Raw genomic sequence first — 20,585 nt, 5'->3', positions numbered from 1 at the left:
GAATTATCAAAATCTAAAACTTTGGGGTTTCAAAGGATTCTATATCAAGAAAGTGAAAAGGCAATCCACAGAATGGTAGAAAATGGCAAATCAAATATCTGATGAGAAACTTGAATCTAGAATATTAAAAGAACTTTCACAACTGAATAATATTAAGACAACCCAATTTTTTAAAGAACAAAGGATATGAATAGGCATTTATCCAAAGATGACAAGCAAACAGCTAATAAGTACATAAAAAGATGTTCAGTATGATTAGTCACCAGAGAAATGAAATTAAAACCACGAGATTGTACTTCACACCCCCTGTGCGTGCGTGCTAAGTAAGTTACTGCAGATGTGTCCGACTCTTTGCAATCCCATGGAGCCCACCAGGCTCCTCTATCCATAGGATTTTCTAAACAAGAATACTGGAGTGGGTTGCCATTTCCTTCTCCATCACGTCCCCTAGCATGATTATAATAAAAATGACAGATAAATGTTGGCAAGGACATGTAAAAACTGGAACCTTGCATATACGCATACGCATGTGCTGCACGCTCAATCATCTGACTCTTTGTGACCCCAGGGACTGGAGCCCACTAGGCTCCTCTGTCCATGGGATTCTCCAGGCAAGATAACTGGAGTGGGTTGCCATTTCCTCCTCCAGGGGATCTTCCCTACTCGGATCGAACCCACATCTCCTGTGTCTCCGGTACTGCTAGGTGGACTCTACCACTGCACCACCTGGAAAGTCCTTCATGAATACACTGCTGAATGTGAAATGACAGTTAGTTTGGAAAACAGCTAGCAGTTCAAGAAAAAATTAAACAGAGTTACCATTTGACCCAGAAATTCCACTACTAAGTATACATCCAGGAGAACTGAAGAGGTAACATCTATACCCGTATAAAAACTGTTACTGGAAAACATATGTCTTGGGATCAACAAATTCAGTTAGAACCTTGAACAACTTTATTTTCTTACATATCTGAATGCATTGATTTCGTTTCACTTATTCAGTTCCTAAGTCATGGATACCAATGATCCTTAAGACAAATTATCATTTTCTATTCTCCATGCCCATTTTTTTCTCCTGCATATTGACACATAATCATCTCAGGCCTTTCCTTAATACTACTAATGCAATTTTCAATTATGTTTCCTCTACTTATTGAGATCACATAGTTGTTGATTTATGCCTCTGCTTTTAGCTCAAAACCTGTTTCAATATCATTCTGATTATTTCATAGTCTTAAATTTGTGCTACTGCTTTACTGGATTCATGTTCTTAAATTCTTCTTAAACTGTAAAACTGCTCACAGGGAATTTTCTTCCCTTTTTTGGAGTATCTTCCTTGTAAACACAATAGGGTGTTTCTTTTGTGTGCATTTCTTTTATGATATCATTTAAACTTTTTGAAAAACCCATTGTGAGACTCTAAATGGTGATGTAAATCTATTCATACTTTTATTAATTTAAAATCATAGTACTTATTTCTCATATTTTGTTTCACATTTATTTCACTCTTCAAACTCATTTTTTCCCCGACAGATAAAGGTTTCTTGTGGTACTTTAAAAGAAGATTCAGGGAAATCCGTGATGGTCCAGTAGTTAGGACTCCGTGTTTTCGCTGTGGAAGGCAACGATTCAACCCCTGATCAGGGAACTAAGGTTCCATGAACAATGCAGAGTGTCCCACTCCCCAACAAAAATTCAATTCTTGTTATTACTGTGTTTGTCTGTAAGGCAGACCTTCATGTTTGTTTACCCATATTGATTTCCAAAATTTGATAAATAGCCGTATTTTACCAACTCAATAAAAACAGCTCCCTGACATACCTCCAGGCTTCATCAAAATATATACTGGCATACCTTGTATGTGTTTCTGTCGACCATTTTCAAACAGGAATTCTAGTCATATAACATTTTTAGAATATTTTAAATTATGTTAGTGCAAGTCTCTGTATAGGGCAATAGCCAAAGGGCTTTGGCATTCATTATCACATTTGAGTCTCGCACTGCCCCTGTGCAGAGAGACCACCTTTCAGAGAAGGAAACTGAAGCTCTGAGAAACACCTTCCACACACAGTAACACAAGGGCTAAGTGGCAGAGCCAGAATTTGGGCCTAGTCCTGCCTGACTCCAAATGCCAGGCTGTCATCTCTCTTTGAGAGTAATGTGAGGGTCCCTACGTCATAATCTATGTGCCCCACCACAAACCTCAGGTCTTCCAAGAACTGGAGCCTTCCTCAATATTAGGCGAGCAAGCTGCTGGTTCCCACTCTGATCTGGAGGAAGCCCTTATGAATAAGGTGTGGACATTTCCTGGGGTTTCTATATTTTTAATATTCTTAATTCCATGAAAAATAGCCTTTTCTACATATCTATAATTTATGTCAGGCTTCATGATAAGCAATTAATCTTTTAAATTGTGGCAAAATTTACACATTGTAAAACATATTCATTGTAAGCATATAGTTGGTCAAGTATAGGGAAAAACTGCCACCGAAGAAGATATACTGAGTGACTAATAAAGCTGGCAATCTTTAGAGCCTAGGGATCATTCATATATCTTCTTTTCTAAGTGTATGCTTAAACCTCTTGACCATTTTCAATTGAACTGTTTCTCTTATTGCAGTTTTTCCATATTTTGTCTTTGAGTCCATTATCAGTTATGTATTATAAATTATTATGAATATTGTTTCTCAGGCTGTGAGATGTTTTTTCTTTTAACAATATCTTGAAAGTTTTCAATTTTGATGAACTTCAATAATTAATCTCAGTTTTTTTTCTTTTATACTTCATGCTCTTATGTTCCATCTAATAAATTTTGTCCCAAGACTGCAAAGATCTTCTCTCAGGTTTTCTTCTGTAAATTTAACATTTTATTCTTTGCAAAGAGCTGTATGACCCATTTCAAGTTAATGTTTATGTATAATATAAGGTAAGGATCAAAGTTCTCAAGTGATGGGTTTGGATGCCAAAATCTTAGTTTTTTGACTGTTGAATTTTAAGCCAGCTTTTTCACTCTCCTCTTTCACTTTCATCAAGAGGCTCTTTAGTTCTTCTTTAGTTTTCTGCCATAAGGGTGGTGTCATCTGCATATCTGAGGTTATTGATATTTCTCCCGGCAATCCTGATTCCAGCTTGTGCTTCATCCAGCCTAGCTTTTCTTGTAACATTGTCTAATTTTGGTTTTAGAGTAATTATACTGGCCTCATGATATGATTCGTATAGTATTCCTTGCTCCTTTGTTTTTTGGAATAGCTGAGCAGAACTGGTATTATTCTTTTCTTAAACATTTTTAAAATAAAACTGGTTATCCAAACTATTTGAGTTTGGACTTTTCTGTTTCCATGTGTGGGAAGATTTTATTTATGAATCCAATCACTGATAGAAGACTAAACAAATTCTCTATTTTTTCTTGGATCAATTTTGATAACTTGTTAACATTCAAGGCATTTATATATTTCATCTAAGCTGCTGAATATTCTGCCATAAATATTATCTCTCCTCAATCTTTTGATGTCTATACCATATGTAAATGTCTCGTTCATTTCAAATAACAGTATTTTTGTTTTCTCTCATATTTCTTAATCAGAATGGCTAGAACTACACTATCCAGGTACAGTAGCCACCAGCAATATGTGGCCATTCAAATTTAAGCTGATTTAATTAAATTTCAGTTTTTAAATTTTAAAAGAAAACTTCAGGTGTTTAATAACAAAATGTGGCTAATGGCTACAGTTTTGAAGAGCATAGCTGGAGAACGTTTTCATCCTCACAGAAAGTGCTACTGATCAGTACTGGAACTCAAGCTTTATTAATTTCAAAAATTGATCTTTTGGTTTCCACTGATTTTCTCTAATGCTGTCGGCTTTCTATTCAGTGGTTTTAGTTCCTTTACTTCCTTCTACTTATTTTGGGTTTAATATGCTCTTCTTTTTGTAGCTTCATAAAGTAAAAGCTTAGATCACTGATTTTTAACCTTATTTCTTTTCTTAGATAAGGATTTAAAGCTGTCAGTTTTCTTCAAAGCACTTTAGTTGCATTACACAATAAATTATATAAATTATAAATTGCTGGTCCCTCATCTTGTTCATGAACATTACAGTCTCTTATACCCCAAGAAGGTCAGAGGTATGGGTTTAAATTGAAGTAACATTCTATCACACCCTCCCTCATTCTTTCTTTTCCCAGCGTCTTATTTCTTCCCTTTCCAGGGCTCCTGATCTTTGTGGGAGTTGCAGCTCATGCTCTTAAGAAACCTAATTTCTTCCCCCTCTTCTAATTTCCTCCCTGCAAATCTCAGAGAGATTTGTAGAGAGAAGGTGGGAGACCAGAAATGAAATGGAGGCGCAAGAGCCACAATAGCTTTTATGTCTAAATCTCAAAGGTCACACACTGTCACTTCTGCCACATTCAATTTGTTAGAAGGAAATCACTAAGTACTACATGTGCCTTTTCAATGGAGGAGTATCAAAAAACTGATGGACATATTTTAAACCCCCAGAACAATATCATAATTTTTTACCCTAAAAAAATCATTTATCTTTTTAAAAGAACTAGATAAGGAAAGAAAATATGTACAGTCATATTTTTATACATATGTATTACTTCTGGTTTCTTTATTCCTTATAATAATTCACAGATCAGTAAACTAGAGTACAGATCAAACCCACTGCCTATTTTTGCATGGCCTGTAAGCTAAAAGAGATTTTAATTTTTAAATGACTGAGGAAAAAAATCAATGAAACAGTACTTTTGTGACATGTGGAAATTATATGGAATTTAAATAATAGTGTCTATAATAAGATTTTATTGGAATGTAGCCACGCTCATTTATTTCTGTATTGTCTATAACGCCTTTCAGAACTGAGTTGTTTCAACACAACATATGACCCACAAAACCTAAAACAGTTACCATCTGACTCTTTGCAGAAAACATTTACCAACCTCTACTATACATCCAAGTTACCATCTGATGTCATTTCCTTTTAACCTAAAGAATTTCCATTATTTCTCCTCTTGGAACACATATTATGAAGATAAATTCCCTCAGATTATCAGATTATCTATTTATATGAAAATGTCTTTATTGCAGCTTCTTTTTTAAAGTATTTTCTTTAATGCTTTTATTTATTTGGCTGCTCCAGGTCTTAGTTGCAGCACGCGGAATCTTTGAACTTCAATCTCCATTGCAGTATGTGGGATCTTTCAGTTGTGGCATACAAACTCTTAGTTGTGCCATGTGGGATCGAGTTCCCTGACCAGGGATCAAGCCAAGCCCCTTGCATTGGGAGGGCAGACTCTTAGCCACTGGACCGCCATCAGGGAAGTCTCTATTTCAGCTTCATTTTTGAAAGATACTTTTCTTAATTGATGATTGGACATTGTGGATGATGCATTGTAATAACAATGAATTCCGTTATGTTTTTCTGCAGACTTGATTTTTCTTCTAAAAGACAATTAACTTGTCTGTCCACAAACTATAAATTATAGCTTTTATAGCTATTTTTGTTTTCTGGGTCTTGTGTTGTTCTACTGGATTTTAAATTTCAGCCTCCATTACTTTCAATGAGCAGACAGGTGTTAATCATATCATTATAAGCAAGTCTCATTTTATTGCACTTCACTTTATCATGCTTTGGAGATACTGCATTTTTTACAAGAAGATTTGTGGCAACCCTGTGTTGAGCATATCTATCAGCACAGTTTTTCCAACAGCATTTGCTCACATAGTGTCTCTGTGTCACGTTTTGATAATGTTTGTAATATTTCAAAGTTTTCCACTATTATAATATTTGTTACAGTGATCTGTGATCAGTGATCTTTGATGTAACTACTGGTCCCTGAAGGCTTGGATTATAGATACCATTTTTTAGCAATAAAGTATTTTTAATTAAGGTATATCATTTTTTTCCAAATAAAACTATTGAACAATTGGTAGATTACAGTATAGCATAAATATAACTTTTATGTGTACTGGGAAACCAAAAAATTCATGTGACTCCCTTCACTGTGATATTTGCTTTATTACAGTGATCTAGAATCGGCTCTGAAACTGCTCAGAGGTATGCCTGCATTCTCCTATATTTAATGTAATTTCCTCTGGGCTGCTTTCAAGATTTCCTTTTTATTTCTGGCATTTAGCAATCTGCCTACAATGTGTCTAGTAGCGTTTTTCTTTTGTATTGGTTCTGGGTGGAGGTCACTGATTGTCTTTAAACTCCAAGTTAGTTTTTCTCAAATATGAGTAGTTTTTATCTACCATTTCAGCCATTATAGTTTTTTGCCTCTTTCTCTCTCACCTCTACTTCTGGGATTCTAACTAAAGACAGTAAGAATTCAGCTATCCCCTAAGAGGAGCTATGAAGAGATAACAAAAGGACCTCAGTTTAAAAAAATCAGTAAACTGCACTTGTGTTTTTCAAAAATTATCTCCTATTTGGTTTGCAGTTCTATTTACTTATTTATTTTTTATCTTTTTGGCCATACTGTATGGCATGCAGGATCTTAATTCCTGACCAGGGATTGAACCCGTATCCTCTGCACTGAGAGCACAGAGTCTTAACCACTGGGCTGTCTCCTACAGTCTCCCCCAAATACTCAGAACAGTCAGCCAGGTATGGATGGCTCTAAGTTTGGGTATTAGCCTTTTGGCAGCTCTCTCCATTCCAGGATTTTCCTCCTAAACGTCAAGCTTCTTTGCCAGTCCTCAACTTAGTCCTCTGACACTTCAAACCAGTATAGTTGTGGTTTTCTGTTCCTCGAGCTATGGGAGCTGGGGAGCACCTTGTGTAAATAGCCACAAATTCCCAATTCTTACCCACTACTTAACCATGGACTTCCCTGGTGGCTCAGACAGTAAAGTGTCTGCTTACAATGTGAGAGACCGGGGTTCAATCCCTGATTCAGGAAGATCTCCTGGAGAAGGAAATGGCAACCCACTCCAGCACTCTTGCTTGGAAAATCCCATCGACGGAGGAGCCTGGTAGGCTACAGTTCAAGAGGTCGCAAAGAGTCGGACATGACTGAGCAACTTCACTTTCTTTCTTTCTACTCACTACTTTACTTTCTTTAAAGGATAAACTTCCCACTAGTTTCTGCTTTTTTTTGGTCTGTTAGTATTTTTTCTCTTTTCTAGTGTTTTTAATAAACAGTTACCTTAAAATTTTTTTCCAGGTTTTACCATTGCTACCTGTGGCAGGGTTCATTTACCTCACCTATTCACCATTACTATTACATAACACTAGTTAGCCCCCTAATTTTTTTAAAACAATCTCCCAAACTTGAATTTATAATTTTATATGTTATAAAATTTTAATTATTGGTAGTACTATAATGGATAGGAATACCAGACCACCTGACCTGCCTCTTGAGAAACCTGTATACAGGTCAGGAAGCAACAGTTAGAACTGGACATGGAACAACAAACTAGTTCCAAATAGGAAAAGGAGTACATCAAGCCTGTATATTGTCACCATGCTTATTTAACTTATATGCAGAGTACATCATGAGAAACAATGGGCTGGAAGAAGCACAAGCTGGAATCAAGATTGCAGGGAGAAATATCAATAACCTCAGATACACAGATGACACCACCCTTATGGCAAAAAGTGAAGAAGAACTAAAAAGCCTCTTGATGAAAGTGAAAGAGGAGAGTGAAAAAGTTGGCTTAAAGCTCAACATTCAGAAAACTAAGATCATGGCATCTGGTCCCGTCACTTCATGGCAGATAGATGGGGAAACAGTGGAAACAGTGGCTGACTTTATTTTTCTGGGCTCCAAAATCACTGCAGATGGTGACTGCAGCCATGAAATTAAAAGACGCTTACTTCTTGGAAGAAAAGTTATGACCAACCTAGACAGCATATTAAAAAGCAGAGACATTACTTTGCCAACAGAGGTCTGTCTAGTCAAGGCTATGGTTTTTCCAGTAGTCATGTATGGATGGGAGAGTTGGACTGTGAAGAAAGCTAAGCGCCGAAGAATTGATGCTTTTGAACTGTGGTGTTGGAGAAGACTCCTGAGAGTCCCTTGGACTGCAAGGAGATTCAACCAGTCCATTCTGAAGGAGATCAGTCCTGGGTGTTCATTGGAAGGAATGATGCTAAACCTGAAACTCCAATACTTTGGCCACCTCATGCGAAGAGTTGACTCATTGGAAAATACTCTGATGCTGGGAGAGATTGGGGGCAGGAGGAGAAGGGGATGACAGAGGATGAGATGGCTGGATGGCATCACTGACTTGATGGACATGAGTTTGAGTAAACTCCAGGAGCTGGTGATGGACAGGGAGGCCGAGTGTGCTGCAATTCATGGGGTCGCAAAGAGTCGGACACGACTAAGCAACTGAACTGAACTGATAATGGAAAATAGCATAAACTACCTAAAGTAATGGAAAAGTCCACTTCCACAAATGTAGAAATAAATTTGCAAGAGTACAATGTATAATATCCTTCTGCAGCTCGTGATAAAATTGGTGCTCTCTTATTCTACACCCATACATACCTACCCGGAAACAATTAGGCCTGTGAGTCATGAAAATTGACAAAGCAAGTAAACTACTGGAAAAATTTAAAAGTTAAAAAGAACTCATTTAAGTGCCCCCTCAAAAGATTTGTAGACTGTTTTCAATAATATCCCCTGGATTAAAAGATTTAGAAAAGGAAGATGTGTATTTGGAATAAAGCCTTGTATACCTTTTAGAAACAAGAGCAATAATTAAGAGTAACATTTAAGATGTATTTTTTAAATTAAATACTTACCTTTGCTTTTCTAGAATGAGAAAATATTTTAATAATATTTTTCAAAATGTATTACACATTTTCTTATACCAAAACAGCATAGTAAGAAGAACTGAAGAAAGAATCCACAACATTTGCCTTTAGGAATTCTACTTATATTCTCCTTTTACTGATAATTAAACACTAATATTCCATGGAATTTCAATCACAGAATTGTGAAGTTAGCAAAGTAAATCTGTGATCAGTAAAAAGCTCAAAATACAAGACTGACTAATTCAGGTCCATTATATTATATGCAAACTGCTGAGTTAGTATTCTTAAGTATTCTTCGTATTCTTAAGGATCCCTTTATTCTCAGTACAGCAATAGCAACAGCCAAACAACAGTAATTCCACAACCAAAATAATCCATTTTCATGCAGAATGAGTAGAAAAAATAGAAAAGGAGAAAATGGAGACCAAGGGCATCTTTTCACACCAATTTTATATTAAAAAAAAAAAAAGAACACCCATTATGATTATATCATTCTTCCTTAAGCCAAAACATTAACTGGTGGTTTTGCTCCAAACCAGACATGGCAAAGTCTGATAGGAGAATTATAGTCAAACTAAGTGGATTTGCCAATGATACATGAAAGCAACACTGCTGATGTTGAAGTTCAAGTATAAATAAGCATAAAAATCAGCAGGAATTTGAAAGAGAGGAAATTATTGGCACTGTTAAATATGTTAATTATCTTGATTGTGATATGAGTTCACACATGTGTCAAAACTGTATGCTTTGACCTGCAGTTTATTCTACCTCAACTAGATTTCAATAAAGTTCAGGAAAAAATCAACACTCATTTTTACTCATTACTTGGATAAAGACAAAAATGGAAATCAATTAAAAGTTTGTAACCAAGTATAAATAACAACTCAAGGATCATAGATAAATAGTCATCCAAATTAAAAGAATATGTATATTATCTTTATACATATATCAATTCTTTCTTTATATCCAGAAAAAGAATGAAAGTCTGAATGGTGGTATCCTGAGACTCCCTGGTCAAAGGATGATAGAGGTCACATTGTCTATTCCATTTAGGTTCCACCCAGGTGTAGAATGCTCCTGGTTTCCATTTCCAAATGGATGCGATAACACAGAGTTTATTAATCAGGATTTGCAGCCTTACTGTACTTCTCTTCCTTGCACCTCTGCAGAATCTCTAAGCTCCTCTGGTGGACTGGGTGTTGGAGAAAGCTAATACTATCCATACTTTTCAAAACTGCACATGGCGCTGTATCATCATGTCCTTAGGAAGCAAAAGAAAAACAAAAAAATGGAGAAAAGAAAAAGATATTTTATAAGCCCACACCAACAGAGAATCAAGGACAATGCTGCCAACTATTTTAAGAGTACATAAAATTGTATCAAGTAATTATGGTTAAATGTGAATAATTTTTCCAATTAATTTGAAGAAATTACACAAAAAGAAAAAAATAAAGGTCCTGTTTAGGTATTCAAAGCATTCTTTTTCAGTACTCAACATGTTGTTGCGTTCACACCATACTAAAAATCTCTAATTTAAAATACTAGGGAAATTACAAAAACAATTTGTATGGTGCCATTTTTTTTAATGGACTTATTTTTACCAGGTCTGAAATATAATTAGAATATAGTTGGCAACAATGTAAGAAACACTGATGGAATCCCAAAGAGAAACAAACCCAAAACAATTTACCAAAAGTTAAACTTTCACAAATCTTGCAATTAACCACACTTGTAGGAAATCCAAGTGTGTCAATGTTGAAAAAGTAGAAAGAAAAGCACCACAGAACCGGAAAACCCAGCAGCACTTCTGTATTTACAAATCTGAAAACAAAGCTGGAGAATCTGTCAAAATTAACTATTGGGAAGAAAAGGAAGAGAGCACATTCAAGCAAGGACCAAAGCCCCAGATTAGTGTTACTGAAACAGTGGGTCACTCAAGCAGTAAAGAGAGAAGGAAGACTGTACCATAAATATTAGGAATAAATGGATTTAAAGAGAATTCGGGTTTTCCAGGCTTGGAAGGTGTTGAGAATCATTTATACGGAGAACATCTCTAGAGTTAGGACATTAAGTTCAAATGTAAGTAACTTTGCCTTTAAAACACAAAAGTGAATAGTTTAAAAACAGACAGAGGCAAATTAAGCAACACATAATTATGTACTAAAGTTCCACTAGTATGCACATACTGTATAATTAGGAAGAAGATACTATCTATGAATAGTTCTCAAGGAAGAATCATTTTAAAAGTTAAACAGAGGCAGAGTAATTCAAAGAGATTTGCAAAGCATGGTTTAATCAAACTATAATTCCTTAAACTGGATACCAACACCCAGAGAATAGGCATCAACTTTTCAGCTAAGGAGATAGAAACTCATGATGCCATAACAATAGATTACAATAGACAGACATAGGTATATGTATTTGTATATCTGATATAGATGTAGTCAGGTTATACACAATATTTTAAGAATTCATACTAGTTAATTTAAAAATAAGCTAATAAAACATTATCTTATTTATATAGTACGGAGAGTCCATAGTTGCAAGTGTTCAATGCTTCAAAAGAGACAAGTTTTACCAAGTAACCACCATTTCTCAGTCAAAAGATACCTCAATAAAAATATTCTATTCTCAGTAATCTCCCACCTTGATTGGTGCTTGGAGAAGGAATGCTTAGGCTCAGATGAGCCTACATCTGGCTAGTAACATGGTGGAGTAGAGTTGGGAGGCTATCAGTGGAGGGGGACCATTTGAGGAAAAAAACACCTGGTGAGTTCTACTCATACTCTATCCAAATTTTAATTTTCTAAAGTTATCACCAGACTTTCAGGTCCTTCAATATCTAATGATATACAGCAGTCAGAAATAATTTAAGAAAATTATGGTATTAAAGTATTTTGTATAAAAGTTCAGAATATTAAATATACTAAATTATGATGTAATCTTAAGTTGAAACTCACTCAAAATTGATACAGCCATTGTACTCATATTAGTCTCTCAGTAGTGTCCAACTCTTTGCAACCCCATGGACTGTAACCCACCAGGCTCCTCTGCCCATGGGGATTCTTCAGGCAAGAATACTGGAGTGGGTTGCCATGCCCTCCTCCAGGGGATCTTCCCAACCCAGGGATTGAACCCAGGCCTCTCGTGGATTCTTTACCATCTGAGCCACCAGGGAAGCCCTACTAAGCACAATTTCAACTGGATAATGGGTAATTTTCTATCTGTGATCGTTTTGTGTCTTACCGGCATACCTACAATTCAGGTATGAATGAAAATTCTTTCATTTTGCTTTCCATGCCTTCGTTTAACTCTTTACCAATTTTAAAGATTTTGCTTTACACACTCTAATACTGTTTCTAACCCTTAAAGTGATATTCCTCTCTTTGTTGTGTTCATCAGCTCCCTGTCAAAACAGTTTGGTTTCCTAGGATGGTTTTATAAGTACATTTGCAGTGGAGTCTCAGACTCTTAAAAGGTTTACTTAGTGTTTGCTTGTGCTAGTTTCTAGCCTAGTCTGGATAATTTCTCAGTCTGAGATTATGCATCAAACTGCATAAATTCCCACGCATGGTTAACAGCCATAACCCATGCATGGTGAAGATATAGAACACTAATTTTTTTAGGCAAGCTTTGTTTTCAAACTTTATCCAAGGCCTTACACATATTGATAAGATTATTCTTGTTCCTCATAGGCAGGGCAAATAAACAGAATTTTTCAATTATCTTTTCAGTGACAGAAAAGTTCAAGCTCTTTGAAGCTCCTTATACCACATAACAGGGGCTTAATTCCAGCTTCCTTGTAGCATTCAAATCTGAAACCGTGTCTCTGGTCCTGTAACAGTTTCTATAATGCCAGTTTCCAGGGCTTTTTTAAAGGTATATTTTTAATGGTCATTTTTTAAAGATAAATTTCACATACAGTAAAATTCACTAATCTCAAGTATACAGTTTGGTAAGCTTAAACAGTTATATCATATAATCCTCAATCAAGATATAGAACATTTTCATCACCTCAACTAGTTCTTGTATTCCCTTCTGGTAAATACCATCCCTATCCCTCCCAGAGTCAACCAAGTAATGATCTATGTATTATTTAACCTGTTCTTAAACTAAATGAAATCATATAGTACATATTCTTTCATATTCTGGCTTTCTGATAAATATTTTTGTGACTCATTCATCCTATCAGTAGTTTAGTATTTTAATTGCTAAATAATGTAACAAGGTAGGAATATATCACAACTTGGTTATCGTTTCTTTCACTGATGGATATTTGGATGTTTCCAATCGGAGGTTATTATAAGTAAAGCCACAATAGACATTCATTCTATGTGCATTTGTATATAACAGCTTCATAGAAATACAATTCACATAGCACACAATTCACTAGTCTAAAGTGTATAAGAGGTGAGGTGAAGTCGCTCAGTCGTGTCCGACTCTTTGCGACCCCGTGGACTGTAACCTACTAGGCTTCTCCGTCCATGGGATTCTCCAGGCAAGAATACTGGAGTGAATTGCCATTTCCTTCTCCAGGGGATCTTCTCGACCCAGGGATCGAACCCCGGTCTCCCGCATTGGAGGCAGACGCTTTAACCTCTGAGCCACCAGGGAAGCCCCAAAGTGTACAATTCAGAGGTTTTTAGTAAAATTCCCAAAGCTGTTTAACCATCATCACAATCAATTTTAGAATACCTTCATCATATCAAAGAGAAACCCTATATTTTTAAACTATCACTTCCCTTCTCATTTCCCAGTCTTCTCACTACAGTCCTAGGCAAACACTAACCTATATTCTATATACAGATTTGCCTATTCTAGAAAATTGATATAAATGGAATCATACAGTATGTGACCTTTTGTGCCTTACTCTTTCACTTAACAAAATGTTTTCAAGCTTCATCCACGTTGTAGCATGTTCTAGTACCTCATCCATTACATGACAGAATAGTACTCCATTGTATGGATATAGCAGTTTGTTTATCCATTCAATTGCTGATGAATATTTGAGTTGTTTCTATCAATATCTTTCGGCTACTATTAGTACGTGCTAAGAACATCAGGTACAGGTTTTGTTTGAACACCTGTTTTCAATTCTTTTAGGTATCTACCTAAGAGAGGCACTCATTACTAGATAAAATGTAACTAGCAGGGTGTTTTAGGCAAAGTGGCTACATCGTTTTACATTTTCACTAGCAGCATATGAGGCTTCCAATTTCTCCACATCCTTACCAACATTATTTCCTGTCTACTTTATTACAGCTGTGAAGTGAAGTGGTATTCTCACTGTGGTTTCAATATGCATTTCCCTGATGACATATTATATTGAGCATATTTTTCATGTGTTTTATTAACTATTTGCATATCTTCTTTAGAGAAATGTCTTTTCAGATCCTTTGCCCTTTTAAAAATCAGGTTATTAGTTTTCTACTATTGAACTGCAAGGAATGCTTACGATCTAGATATCAGTTCCTTATCAGATACATGTTTTATAAATATTTTCTATCATTCTACGAGTTGTCAGTTCTCAATAGTGTCCTCTGAGGCACAAAAGTTTTCTATTTGGGTAAAGTCTAATTTATCCCTTTTTGTACTTGGTTGCTTATGTGTTAGGTGTCATACCTAAGAAACCACTGCCTAATCCAAACTGAGAAATGTGAATCCTCCAACTTTTGCCTTTCATGCATTTCTAGATTCCTTTACATATCAATTTTGGGGTCAGCCTTGTCAATAGCTGGGGTTTTGACAGGACTATGCTGAATCTGTAGATCCATTATTGCCAGCTAACTACATTAACCCTTTCAATGCATGAAAGCAGAATATTTTTCCAATAACTGCAGTATTCCTTAAATTTTTTCAACAATATTTTGCAGTTTTGGTGAACAAGTCTTGAAATTCTTTTGTTAAATTTACTAATAGAATTCTATACTTGTTGGTGCTCTTGTAATTAGAGCACCAACTTAATTTTGTTTTCAGGTTTTTCATTTTTAGTGTATAGAAATACAACCGATTTTGCATATTGATTTGGAGTCTTACAACTTGATGAGGTCATTTATTATCTCCAGCAGATTTTTTTTGTAGATTCCTTAGGCAATTTTATATACAATATGCGATCTATAAACAAAATAGTTTCTTCCTTTCCAATTTGGATGTCTTTTCTTTCTTTTCCTTGCCTGTTTACTCTTACCAGTATCTCCAGGGCAATGTTATACAGAAGATGTGAAAGCAGATATCCTGTCTTATTTCTGATCTTAAGGGAAAAGTATTCAGTTATTCACCATCAAATATGGATTTTTCACAGGTCCCCTTATCAGGATGAGGAAGTCTTCTCTCTATTCCTAATTTGTTCAGCATTTTTATAATGAAAAACATGAAAAGGTATTCACTTCTGTGAGGCCTTTTCTGTATATGTTTAGGTGATGATGTGATTTTTGTCCTTTATTCTATCAATGTGGTGTATTACTCTGACTTAATTTTTCTAAGCTGAACCAACCTTGCATTTCTGAGTAAATTTCAGTAGATAATGGTATAAAATATTGTTTACATATTGCTGAACTCAGCTTATAAGTATTCTGTTGACAGTTTTTGTTGAGGGATATTGGTTTGTGGTTTTCATTTCTATGATGTCTTATCTGGTATCCTGGCAACACTGTCTTCACCAAAAGAGAACAAAAGCATTCCCCATCTTCTATTTCTTGGGAAGAGTTTATAAAGAATTGGTGCTAATTTTTCATTTCATTAAGTACTGGGTAAAATTTATCAGTGAATTCACTGTTCTTGGCTTTGCTCTGTGGGAAGATTTTTTTCATAACTAATCCAATCTCTCTTCCTGTGACAGGCCTATTCAGACTTTCTTTTTCTTCTGAAGTCAGTATATAGGCTGTTAGCATCTTTCCAGGAATTTTTCCATTTCCACTAGATTTTAATTTGCTGCCATACAACTGTTCATAGTATTATAATCCTTTTCATTTCCATCAGTTCAGTAGCAACACCCTCCTTTATTTCCCCAATTTGACGCTTACTCCTTGGAAGAAAAGTTATGACCAACCTAGATAGTATATTCAAAAGCAGACACATTACTTTGCCGACTAAGGTCCGTCTAGTCAAGGCTATGGTTTTTCCTGTGGTCATGTATGGATGTGAGAGTTGGACTGTGAAGAAGGCTGAGTGCCGAAGAATTGATGCTTTTGAACTGTGGTGTTGGAGAAGATTCTTGAGAGTCCCTTGGACTGCAAGGAGATCCAACCAGTCCATTCTGAAGGAGATCAACCCTGGGATTTCTTTGGAAGGAATGATGCTAAAGCTGAAACTCCACTCCAGTACTTTGGCCACCTCATGCGAAGAGTTGACTCACTGGAAAAGACTCTGATGCTGGGAGGGATTGGGGGCAGGAGGAGAAGGGGACGACCGAGGATGAGATGGCTGGATGGCATCACGGACTCGATGAACGTGAGTCTGAGTGAACTCCGGGAGATGGTGATGGACAGGGAGGCCTGGCGTGCTGCAATTCATGGGGTCGCAAAGAGTCGGACACGACTGAGCGACTGAACTGAACTGAACTTTCTCTTTTTCTTGATCTGTTTACCTCGAGGTTTGTCAATTTTGTTTACCTTTTTAAAGAAGTAGCTTTTGCTTTTGTTTTCTTCTATTTTACTTATTTCAGATCTCCTCTTTATAATGTCCTTCCTATTTCTTCCTTTAGGTTTAGCTTGCCCTTTTTCCCTAGAATCATAAGGTGAGGCATTAGGTTATTGATTTGAGATATTCTTTCTTTTTTAATAGAAGTATTTGAACCTATAAATTTTCTTTCAAACACTGTTTTAGCTGTATCCCATAAGATTTGAGTGTATATTTTCTTGCATTAATTTAAAACTATTTTCTAATTTCCCTTGTGATTTCCTTTGTCTCACTGGTTATTAAGAACTTTGTTACTTAGTCTCCACATATGTTTAGAGACATATTATTTTTGTTCCTCTATTCTTTCAATACAATCTTCTTTTGTACTAAATACATGTTATCTAGCATACTGTTTAAACATTTTGGTCATTTATATTATTACTATATTATTTTTTAGCTATTTTCTTAACAGGGAATTAAAATCAGCATCTTGCCTTATAACAATCTAGCCCGGATTAAAAACTACTTAATTTCAATAGTATATAAAAACTTTCCTCCTATATAACTTCATTTCCATCCTCTTCCTTTATGCTGTTATTGTCATGCAAATTACAGCTTTTAAAATGGCGTGCCCTCCAACAGAGATATGTAATTATTGTTTTTTATAGTTGTCTTTTAAATTAGAGTGGAGGAAAAAAGGTTACAAAATTATTTTTTTTAAGTTACAAAATGTAAAAGATACATTTATACTATCTTTTACATAGTACAAAGTATAACTTTACAGTTGCCTTTAATGGTACTTTTTGTTACATCATATGCTTTCAAATTACTGTCTATGTCCTTTCATTTCAGCCAGAACTCCCTTTAACATTTCCTGTGGGACAGCTAGTAGCAGTCATTCAGGATTTGTTGGCCTGGGAATGTCTTCATTTCACCATCATTTTGAAGGATAGTTCTTCTTGTGTCTGTGTATATGTGTGTTTGGGGATTTTTTTCTTTTTTTGGCTGCACTAGGTCTTCACACCTGCACAGAGGCTTTTTGTGTTGTGGAACACAGGCTCTAGGCATGTGGGCTTAGCAGTTGTGACACATGGGGGTCAGCTACTCTGTGGCATATGTGATCTTCCCTGACCAGGTATCAAACCCATGTCCTTGCATTGGCAGGCAGATTCTTAACAACAACTGGACCACCAGGGAAGTCCTAAAGGATAGTTTTAGTGAATATAGAATTCTTGATTGACAGACTTTTCTTCCAGCACTTTGGATATGCCATGCCATTGTTATCTAGCCTCAATGGTTTCTAATGATTAACCAACTGTCAGTCATACTGAGGATACTTTGTGCATGCGTGCATGCTAAGTTGCTTCAATAATATCCGACTCTTTGAGACTCTATGGACCATAGTCCACCAGGCTCCTCTGTCCATGGAATTCTCCAGACAAGAATACTGGAGTGGGTGTGGGGACCTTCCTGACCCAAGGATCAATCCCACATTTCATGTTTCTTGCACTGGCATGCCAGTTCTTTATCACTAGCGCCACCTGGAAAGCCCAGATATGCTGCTTTCAACAGTCTCTCTTTACCTCTAGATAGTTTAATTAGGATACATCTAAGTTTGAATCTCTGAATTCACTCATCTTATAATCTGTTGAGCTTCTGAGATGTATAAATTAATTTTCTCATCAAATTTGAGGAGACTGGGGCCATTATTTCTTGAAATATTCTTTCTGTCCCTTTCCCTCCTTTCCTTCTCAAAAGTTTATATGCCTCATGGTATCCCATAGGTCTAGAAGCTCTACTTATTTTCTTCATTCTTTATTCTTCCTATTCTTCAACTCAACTAATCTGTCTTCATGTTTACCGATTTTGGCTTCTGCTTATTCAAATCTGCTATTGACCCCTTCTGAATTTCTCATTTCAGTTACCGTACACTTTTTCCCACTTCAAAACTGATTTGTGTGTATATAAAATTTGATATTCTCCATCTAGTTGGACATTGTTCTCATACTCTCCTTTTGTTCTTCAGATATGGTTGCCTTTATGTCTTTAAACATATTTAAAATAGTTTAAAAATTCTGTCTAGCAATATCAATGCCTGGATTTTTTCAGAGATAGGTTTTTACAGATTCCTTCTTTCCCCATGTATGGGTCAGTGTTGTATTTCTTTGCATGTCTCAAAATCTTATATAGAACACCAGACATTTTAAATAATATAACATGGCAACTCTGAAAATCAGATTTTTTCTCTCTCCCCAGGATTTACTGTTGCTGCTGATTCTTATAATTGCTATTTGTTTAGGACATTACTGAACTAATTCTGAAAGTTTGTATTCTCTGTCACAGGTGACCATGGAAACCTCTGCTCACTTAGCTTAATAAACAGCTACTGACTGGAGGCATATATCTTTACATGCCTGAAACCAGTAATTCTCCCAGTCTTTGTCAAGGGTTATGGAGTGCTTACGTTGAAGCATACCTACAACATTCAGCTAGGCAGTTTAGAACTCTGTCTTACCCTGCTCACAGGAAACCTGAATGTTATCCTGAGATAAGAAATCAAGATCTTTTCAGGTCTTTACTGAGCATAGCCCTAGGCACGTACACAGTCCTATGCATGTGCTTAGCCACCTAAATTCCCATGAATACACAGACACTTTTCATAGCCATTATAGAAACCTCATTCCCCAGGTGTTCCTTTTAAATGTTTTGGTTAGTTTTTGCCCCAACTGTTATCTATTGCATTAGAGAGCTGCAATGTTCAACAACTGTTTCTGACTGTTTTGGACAAAACCCCTAGATCAAAGGTTATTCATACTGGAAAAGCTCTAAGTCAGGTTAAAAGATAGCGTTGTAAGTGGGGTCTTCCATGAAACCTTCCAAATAGGTTAAATAATGACAATTCTCTGGGAATGAAGCTCTGAAGGAGTACCAGTCTCCTTCTACTCCCTCCAGTGGTTGTCCCACTTCTGATTTTCATTGCACATCTAGGCTATAGGTTTTCAAGGCCACTGAGGGAGGGTGGTGAGTAGTGCAAGCTTAAACACTATAAAATGCACTGACAATAATAACATTCAGTCTTTTTTCTTGTATGTACACTTTCCAAATTACTGCAGGCCTTTGATGAGTTTCTTGAGCTCCAACAAAGTTACTCTGACAATTTTTTTCCTGATGCTTTTATGGAAGAGATGCGTTTTCAGAAGTCTTGTCTCCACTGCTGAATTGACATTCAATCTAAAACCCTTACTCTTCATCACCACACCATAGAGCCTAACACAGAATGAATTTATTAGTAATGGTCAGGGTTTTGTTGTTAAGAAAAATGCATTTAATTGTCTTAAGTACTGGGTAGAATTGTGGATAGACTACTGCATAGAAACCCTAGACCCAGGGCTTACCAGGTGGCATTAGTGGTAAAGAACCCAGCTGCCAATCCAGGAGAAATCCTAGATCCTGTTTGTTGTTGTTGTTTAGTTGCCACGTCATGTCCAACCCTATTTAGGTGATATCTAAATTAGTTTTAGTACCTGGTTATTTCTGGAAAAGGATTGTCACTGGAATCCTTCTCTCTTGAAAAACAAATGGGAGTACATTAGAGTCATGCAGCCCACTGTGTGGGATGGTGAAGAGGAACAGGTTATGTGGGAACCATTAACGCTCTCTACCTACAGACACTATATGAATGGCTTCAGATTTTCTCCCTATAGATGAAGACACTGAATGACACTTTAAATTCTCATTCTTGCCTCTTACGCCAATGCCACAGCCGAATTTCCTGTCTCTCCCTAGTCTTTTTAGATGGATTAAAATTCCTTTTTGGCTATATTTTTATGTAACTCCAAAAGAAACAAATAAGCATCACTGCACCCACAGCAACACACTGTATAACTCGTGGTCAAGTTATGATCTTCACTGTACTCTCTAGTCCAGACTCTTTCTTATTCAGAAGGAGTAAATCAGAGGCAAGATGGATGACACCACGGGAATAGCTGTTCTTCCGTACCTCACTGTTCACCAGAAAAATCATTATCATTTCTAATTTTACCTCCTAGCAGGGCCAACATGGTACCTCATTCAAACTGCCTGTTTACATGACTCTACTAAGAATATTTTATGGTTTCCTAATAAACTGCCACAGCTATAACACACAACTATAATGAATTTATTCTTCAAACAATTAATTGAATTAATTTTTTTATTTAAAAG

The 20,585-nt window shown here is 36.2% G+C and overlaps 1 protein-coding gene across 6 annotated transcripts in view; it reads right to left on the bottom strand.

The window, feature by feature from the left end:
* LOC120853514 (unconventional myosin-IXa) overlaps positions 1–20,585 on the bottom strand; it is a 181,066-nt gene that overhangs the window by 95,594 nt on the left and 64,887 nt on the right. For all 6 annotated transcript variants that reach the window (XM_040227410.1, XM_040227412.1, XM_040227411.1 and 3 more), the window contains one exon: positions 9,907–10,026. In XM_040227410.1, the coding sequence (XP_040083344.1) occupies positions 9,907–10,026 (120 nt within the window). The remainder of the gene's footprint in view (positions 1–9,906; positions 10,027–20,585) is intronic.

This window comes from Oryx dammah, unplaced genomic scaffold (assembly GCF_014754425.2).
Source record: "Oryx dammah isolate SB20612 unplaced genomic scaffold, SCBI_Odam_1.1 HiC_scaffold_26, whole genome shotgun sequence".
NCBI lineage: Eukaryota > Metazoa > Chordata > Mammalia > Artiodactyla > Bovidae > Oryx > Oryx dammah.
This window is presented reverse-complemented; position numbering and strand designations above follow the sequence as displayed.